Below are 8,878 nucleotides of genomic sequence, written 5' to 3' on the forward strand. Positions count from 1 at the left end.
ATTCAATGCCAGCAGGTGGCGCTTAAAGCGTTTCCTTGGTTTCCGCTGTAAACAAAGCAGCGCTGCACTTATGAACTTTAATATGCATTTTACAGAGGCAAGATGAAAAGAAAAAATACCATCTAAACTTTTCTAAAGACAGTTGAGTTCCCCTCAGACGTGCATTCATATAAACTCCTACCCCTAAATTAATCGCGATTTGTTTAGCATCTCAACCGATTTGAATCGTTACATATTTGAATCGATTTTCAACTGGTTTGCGGTTAATCGTTACATCCCTACGCTTGAGGTATTCGGCCAATCACAACGCACTGGACAGCTGGCCAATCAGAGCACACCTCGCTTTTCAGACCGATGAGCTTTGTAAAAATCGACGCGTTTCAGAAAGGCGGGGCATAGAGGAGGAACAATAATGTACAGTATGTGGAAAATAATGTGTTTTTTGAACCTTAAACCGCATAAACACATTTCATTACACCAAATACACAAAATAATGTTCTTTTTAGCAACATCATATGACCCCTTTAATATTATGCCTAAAATGTGTTTTAATATCTCTGTTGATAAGGATTGTATTATCTCTATATAATATCAGTCTTTAAATGTAAATATACAGCCGTTTGAAGATGATAGAGCCAGTCAACAGATCTGATTTAGAGAAAAATCGGGTTAAAGTTTTCTGAAGATTCCAAAGCAAAATCACCAAGCAACGTTCCATATTTTCCTCCAAATCCTTTCTTAATAATAATTACTATATTATTAATCACAACATAGATATTTTGTATCTTATCTTTGTTATTAAAAATAAGAACAAAGATGCAAATAAACAGTAGTTTAATCAAGAGCAGCGAGTGATTCCATCTTTTTTTTAATGTTTGATTAACATTGAGACAGATCCTATTGTAATGCATGGATCTAATATAGTTACACATCAGATTTTTCAATTAAACGTTATTGTTAGACATAACAGATTATGTTTGTTTGAATCTCGCCAAGACATATTTCGCAATAATAGGGAGATTACACTCTTGGAAAGGCGCGTCTTATGCATGCGCTTTGCAAATGTCAGTCAGCGAGATCGTACTGTTTTCGTAAAGCATTGGTTTGGAAATCATATTTCACTGGTTTGGACTCATGTCATCTAGCATTCGATATGAATGTTCACAAAGTTCGAATGCTTCGCTCTGCAACAATAGACCTACAACATGTGGTGAGAAGCAGCAGCAGTTGTCCAGAAGTGAGCAGAGAAAAAGGTACTCCTCTCAGAAAACGTACAAATAAAGATCATTTTAGATGTTTAATTACTATTTGGAGCATTGGGATCGCTAGACGAGGGCTTAATGAACTCATTTTTGTGAAAACCTCAAATTCGACCAAAACTGACTTTTGCCTTTAGCTCTTTTTTTCTTTTGTAGTATACAAAAAATACAAAATAAAACATTTTAAATACATTTTAGAATTTTTTCACTAGGGAATAAATAAAGTAAATTATACAAGTAAAAACGAAATAAATTAACAAATAATAATAATAATATTGTATTATAATTATTATTATAAAAAACACCAATCTAAGATGAAATCATGGCTATCACAGCATGGTCACTTGTGAATGTGGGTCAACTGGGCCATGCAGCACACTCATAACTGAAAACATTACAGGCTTCCCACATTACGATTTCATGACAGCAAAAGCACTGAGTGACTAAGCGGGTGAGAGATCTTCAGCCCCTAAATAAATCATTGTCTCTATGAGAAGAGCTAGTGCTCAGATTCTGTCACTGTACAGACTTGGGGTCTCAGAGTGAATGCAGCCATTTCCTTCACCATGTCAGTCTGATTTTAATAGCTGGGTGGCAGTGACAGCTGCAGCAGGGCCGAGTGTGTTCAAATGCTGTGTGTGTGTTCACTGAGTGGGAAGTGTTGCCTGTCACTCGCCATTATCTCACACAGATGCACCTCTCCCGGTGGAGGACAGGCCGGCTGATTTTCTGATGCCTCCTGTGTGTCGGGGAGGAGAGGGAAGTGGACAAAACGAGACTTGCAACCTGCCTAAACATCTACAGCATGGACAATCAAAGAGCAGATTGACTGTCAGCTTCAGCGACACACAGTGTCTCTTGTACATTTAAATGATAGAATTTTAGTCATTTCTTATTAAAACACATATTTCTGTAAGCAGCCAGTCCTGAGAGCATTGAGAGCATATTCAGAAAGTACTAATGGAATAGTGAGAGAGTATTCAGGAAGTAGAGGCAGTCAAAGTCGGGTTCCGAAAGCAAAAATACCATTCATTTCTATGTCCATATAGAGAAATCGATTTCTTATGATAATGTACAAATCTTTCAGGGCAGACTCATCATGAGCTCTGAGACTGATGGTATATGCTTCTCCAAAAGCCATAAGTTAGTGTGATTTTCAACAGTCGCCTAATTGAAGTACTACACTTCCCCATAATACTTAAGAGATCTTCCTTTTTCCACCAATCAGAGAAGTTGCTGTTACCATAAAAACAAGAAAAAATTAATTAGAGTTAATTGAGTCTACTTACACTATCAAACTTATCCGTGTATATATTAATGTTTTGCAATACAGACTGGAAGCTTGAGTAATATACAGCTGTTGAAAATTCAGCCATCACATGAATAAGCTACATTTTAAAACATTAAAATAGAAAAGTTATTTTAATTTGTACTAATGTTTCACAATATTACTGTTTTTACAGTATTTTTGATCAAATAAATATAACCTTGGTGATTATAAGAGACTTATTCCAACATTTTAACAACCCCAAACTTTTCAACAGTAGTGTACAACATTAATTTTAAATTGTACAGTCATTTTGTTATAATTGTAGCTCAGTACCTCAAAAAAAAAAAGTTTACAAGTATATGATTGTACCCTCTTTTTCTCAAGCTTTTCAAAACTCAGAGATGGCTGCTTTAGTTCAAGGCTTAGAGTTCTTTTGAAAATCATTTTAATAACCAAGAAGAAAATGAATGGAGAAAAATACTTCTGGAACCAGAGTGAGAGAGTATTCAAAGAATACAGGCAGAGAGTTTTGAGAGCTTACTGAGAGGAAGTATTCAGAGAGTACTGAGAGGGCATTCAGATAATACTCATAGAAAATAGTGACACTTACAGTGTGTGACACCTGCCAGGGTTTGATAGAAAGTGGGTGTGTCGCTGTCGTCGGTCAACGTGACGCACACACCACCTGAGAGCAGCCAGCGGGAGAACGTGAAAGCATCTTTATTCTGCAGAAGCCAGCTCTTAAACTTCTCATAATTCACCTTCTCTCCCTGGACAGAAACAGACAGAAACACTGTAAATTAACACCAGAGTACAATTCTCTAATGAACTCATGACCAACTTTAAGAGTGCAGAATTGAGAAGTTGGACTTCATGTTAGTTGCTTCCCCTTGTGCAGTGAAGGGGAAGCTTTCTCATTATTAATATGTACTGAATTCTGTTGTATGCAGATACATTTATGTGAGTGGGTTGAGTAAAGAGATAAGAGAGAGTTTTAAAGCTGCTGCCAAGGGATAACCAAAAGGGTGGCTTTTCCCTAAATCAAGAAAGTGATGCTGCAGCAGGAAGCATGAAGGCTGAGAAGAGAGTGCAACTTAAAAAAAAGCTAATCGAGAAATAGAAGGGAAAGTATGTCAAAGCGAATTATGCGACCTTATTGGCTGCAACATATGCACTGTCTACCTTTTAAGCTTATTATTAGAGCAGGGCTATAACACAGAGGAAGCTCTCTCTGTAAACACAAGCTGAAATAGGGCAAACGGTTCAAAAGGTACTGTATATATAGATTTAAGCAATCAAGTGTCACAGGTCTGACAGATTGGATTAAAAAGGCATGTAATCCATTTATCAGCCAGCAAATACCAAATTGGGTTCAGTCTAGGGCTGGGCGATATGGCCAAAATAATTGTCACAATAAAATTTTTCATATCAGTCTGTCACGAAACGCTACTGTGAGGAGCATGGAGCGAGGAACGAGGAGACGTGGAGAATACTTCAAACTAACAGACTTTAATAAACATCCAATGGAACCAGGAACACACACGTAGCGGGGAGAGACGAACATTCAATACCAGATACCGGAACTCTGAACAGGACTCACTTTAAATACACAGGACTAGAGGAGGGGATAACGAGAAACACCTGGAGCTAATGAAACAACTAACATGGGAGAAAACTGGGTCAGGGCAGGCACATGGAGAGGGAAAAACACACAGAATGAGTCCAGGGGGGTGACATATCGCCCCCCTCCAGGAAGGCATGTCCTCGCGCCGTAGAACAACCGGCAGACAGAGTCAAGGGAGGTGACGATGGAGGGAGGAGCCAGGGAGGTGACAGGAAGAACTTGGAGCAGGAAGGGCCAAGCAAGACCCAGGCCACAGCCATGATGGAGACCCACGGTCGAGCCGACGGAGGGAGGAGACATGGAGGAGGAAGGGCCGATGACTCCAGGGGGCCGACCAACGGCGGCGGAGCGGGTGGCGGAGGAGCCCGTGGCAGAGATTGGAACCAGCGGGGAGGAAGGAGAGAGGAGAGGGGGCAAGTCAGATTCCAGCTCTGTTTCCCAGTCTATAAGGTCCCCCTCGAAATCCAGCAGTCCCAGATGTATAATCAGCTCACCCTGAGCCGTGGTGCAGTGGGCGAAGCTCCACTCCGCGCTCTCTCTGTCCGCGGTATTCTCCCTCGTGGTGGGCTCGGTTGCCGGCTCTCGCACCTTGACTGACGTCACTTGCAGCTCCGGCTCTGCGGCGATTCATTGCTCTGTCGCTCCATGCGGCAACGGCTCGTCGGCCACGGCGTGCTCGTGCTCTCCGTCAGCGGTGGGCTCGGGCATGCGCTCCGTGCAGCGGGGAGATGGTGGGCTGGGCACTGGGTCCGGAGTGGCACTCCACAAATGCGGCAAAATTCGCTCGAGGGCCTGCCTCGGACGACGGCGCTCTGTACGCGGAATTTAAACTGGCGTCATAGAACGTACAGAGCGCATCGTCCGGGTAGCTGGAGAGGTTGGTGAGGACCAGGAACAGTCTGGTGTGGCCCTCGAGCGATTTTTCCCCCTGCTCCAGCAGGAGGAGGAGGTATTCAGGGCGAAGGAGGGGATCCATGGACACAACGGAAACAAAAACGGAGGGAACACACAGAGGTAGCTGTTTGCGGTCTGGTATTCTGTCACGATTGCTACTGTGAGGAGCACGGAGCGAGGAACTTTATTTAACATCCAACGGAACTAGGAACACACACGTAGCGGGGAAAGATTAACATTCAATACCAGACAAAGGAACTCTGAATAGGACTCACTTTAAATACACAGGACTAGAGGAGGGGATAACGAGAAACACCTGTAAGAATCTATAGTCTGCCCCGACCCAGATTTCACTCCACAATATATGTCTGATCATGCTCATTTCCCAAAATGGCTTGATTATTATAGAGAAGAAGAAAGTCAACAGTTATGTTGTTTCTAGACCATTTGGGATGATCACATCCTGAACAAATGGGGACCAATTGTAGAACGGGAGCGGGTGTGGGACACCGAGAACCACCTCAGACAAAGGGGTGTCAGAACTTAATTAACATACAGACCACAGCTGTTACAACAGGAGCAACTTAATAATATCCCACATTTCTGCCACAATACCATGGTGCATTTAGTGTTACTACAGTAAATCCATGGTAAATGATGGTGATTTATAGATTGAAAAGTCAGGCCTCAGTTTCATCAGGCTTTGTGAAAAAAGCGTGGTGCAGCACTGTTTCATTCCCCTTTTGCCGCATAAACATTATATCAAACATTTATCGAACTCGTTATCATTTTATTGACAAAATTATAGTGCACTATAGTAACTTAATTTGTGAAATATCAGATTGTGACATGTTGCAAACATTTATTTTAACTGCATAAAAACACCTTAAACACTTGGTGCTGTAACTATAAGAGTTGTTTATGTGTGTATGTGTCTATGTATGTATGTATGTATCTATGTATATATGTATCTATATATATGCATCTATATATATATATCCAGGTGCGGCTCGTCTATATGGGCAGGTGGGGCAGAGCCTCACTAAAATATTAATCCACAACATAGACCTCTATATAAACTGAAACAATAATAAATTGTAAATGTGTTCAGCATTCTGCAACAAATATTTTTTAGATTTTTGATACTATTTTAAGTCGTAAAGCAAGCAGTATATATTAAAATCACGCGCATGGCTTTAGCAGGCATGTATACATGATACTAAGTGGGGCAGACGGTGCCTGAGACCTCCTGAGCTCAACAGTGCCCCACAATTTTGCAACGTAAATCTGTGGTGAAAAGGGGAATGCGCTCTAATTGAGAGCCATTGGGGCAGTTTTGAGACTGCCCCGCTTACTTTCACGTTACCTTACGTGAACCTCACTCCACCAAGACGATATCAATCCGCTTCAGCTATGTTTCTGCATCAGGTCAGTAACTAGTTGGTATGTCTGTTTTTTTCTATGTGGAGTAGTGGATCAAATTAAAGTATAACTCCTTTAGTTTAAAGGTGTATTCACACCTGTCTTGTTTGGTTTGATTTAATCGAACTCAAGTTCGTTTCCCCTCTTGGTGCGGAACTTTTTGGCAGGTGTGAATACAGCAATCACACTTGGGTGCGGACCAAACAACTGTACCGAGACCCAGCTGAAGAGGTGGTCTCGGTCCGCTTCCAAACGAACTCTGGTACGGTTCGTTTAAGGTGTGAATATGACCCGACCTCGATCCGACCCAATTGCAGAAATCATGCTCAGAAACAGACAGCTCGCGCATATAGTGCTGTTATTTGCGTTTCAATGGCTTAAATCACTTGTTTTTAAAAAATAATGCTTAAAAACATGTGCAAATGGTGAGCTTTCGTGACCATGGCGCACAGCAACGTGACGTGAGCGCGCTAAATACTTTGTGAAGCGCTCCTGTTCAAGACCCGAGACGGCAAGCACATCCTATTTTTTTTTATTTTATATTTTACAAAAGAAGAACGTTTTCTTGATATTGTGAGTGCACACAAATAAAAATAGACCCTTTACAGTTCCGAACTATGTATTATTCTTACCTTTATGAGCAAAAATGATTTAATAATTTAATTTGTTTCCACTGATGTCCTGAAGCGCGCTTCAGCTTCCACTCTCCGCACAAACGATTGGTTAGGCGCCTAACAGCGCACATTTATATAGGTTAAATGTTTAAACTAACATTGTGATGTGCTTTAAGTATTTTATATCTATAGATTTTATTTTCGGCAAGTCGTAATTTCAACATCATCTGACATTCTCATATGATGCCCATAAGTTTCTTCATATTGCGTTACTATCTGATAACACCAAATCAGTAAAGGAATAAAAATTGCACTATGAAAGATCTCCATGATTAGCCTGTTTTTCCCTGCTTGAGAATTTCTGTCCAATGAATGGATGACCTTAGCACATGTGTGGTTTTGTTTAGAATTATATCTGAATCTGGAATCTGGTTCACTTGCAAAAAGGGCAGTGTGAAAGCGAACCTCACCAAACTAAAAAAAAATCAACATTGTATTTGGTCCGGACCAAAGCAAATGAACTAGCGGACTTTCCTGGTGTGAATACACCCTAAATGTGCTCACATGAATAGCCTTTATATGGTTCTATTGTGTTTGTTTTATTATTATTCTGAGAATAGACATATGATCGTCTTTCCTCACCCGAATTGCTCCACAACTTTCTAAATCAACATTTGGAGGTGATAAATGCTATATTAAGGCAATTATAATAGAGCATTTTATGCTGTTCTCCGAGCCTGTCAATCAACATTAGCGCGCCACCCACAGGATAACGCAAGGACATCTCTGCCAAAATTTTGTCCGCATCTGTTCAGAGATTAGAATATAAAGTTTACAAAATGTTTTTCATATATTAGTGCTAATATCTATCTATATCTATCTATCTATCTATCTATATACTATATACACTACTGTAAAAGTTTGGGATCAGAACGATTTTTAATGTTTATTAAAGGAGTTTCTTATGCTCATCAAATCTGCATTAATTAGATCAAAAATACAGGAAAAAAGGGAATATTGTGAAATTGTATTATGATGTAAAATAACGTTTTTCTATTTGAATATACATTAAAATCGAATTTATTCCTGTGATGCTAAGCTGAATTTTCAGCATCATTACTCCAGTCTTCAGTGTCACAGAAATCATTCTAATATGCTGATTTATTATCAATGCTGGAAACTGTTGTGCTGCTTAATATTTTTTTGGAACCTGTGATACTTTTTTTCAGGATTCTTTGATGAATACAAAGTTAGCTTCATATTTTTTTGGAAGCTGTGATAGTTTTTTCAGGATTCTTTGATGAATAAAAAGTTAAAAAGAAGAGCATTATTTAAAATAGAAATCTTTTCTAACAATATACACTAGCGTTCAAAAGTTTGGGGTCAGTACATTTTTATTCTTTCTTGTTTTGAAAGAAATTAAAACTTTTATTCAGGAAGGATGTGTTAAATTGATAAGAAGCGATAGCAAAGATTTGTTAGATATTGTTAGAAAAGATTTATATTTTGAATAAATGCTGTTCTTTTAAACTTTTTATTCATCAAAGAATCCTGAAAAAATTATCGCAGTTTCCCAAAAAATATTTGGCAGCACAACTTTTGCCAACATTGATAATTCTAATAATAAATAAGCATATTAGAATGATTTCTTAAGGATCATGTGACACTTTATACTGGAGTAATGGCTGATGGAAATTCAGCTTTGCATCACAGAAATAAATTATATTTTAAAGTATATTGAAATAGAAACCATTATTTTATATTGTAATAACATTTTGCAAGATTACTGTTTTTT

At 39.3% G+C, this 8,878-nt stretch overlaps 1 protein-coding gene across 1 annotated transcript in view; it reads right to left on the reverse strand.

Annotated features, from left to right (window-relative positions):
* The window catches only part of LOC107683840 (ubiquitin carboxyl-terminal hydrolase 32-like), a 51,762-nt gene that overhangs the window by 28,824 nt on the left and 14,060 nt on the right, over positions 1-8,878 (reverse strand). The window contains exon 4 of the mRNA XM_016479895.1: positions 3,140-3,299. Coding sequence (XP_016335381.1) covers positions 3,140-3,299 — 160 coding nt within the window. The remainder of the gene's footprint in view (positions 1-3,139; positions 3,300-8,878) is intronic.

This window comes from Sinocyclocheilus anshuiensis, unplaced genomic scaffold (genome assembly GCF_001515605.1).
Source record: "Sinocyclocheilus anshuiensis isolate Anshui unplaced genomic scaffold, SAMN03320099.WGS_v1.1 scaffold2925, whole genome shotgun sequence".
In the NCBI taxonomy this organism is placed as follows: domain Eukaryota; kingdom Metazoa; phylum Chordata; class Actinopteri; order Cypriniformes; family Cyprinidae; genus Sinocyclocheilus; species Sinocyclocheilus anshuiensis.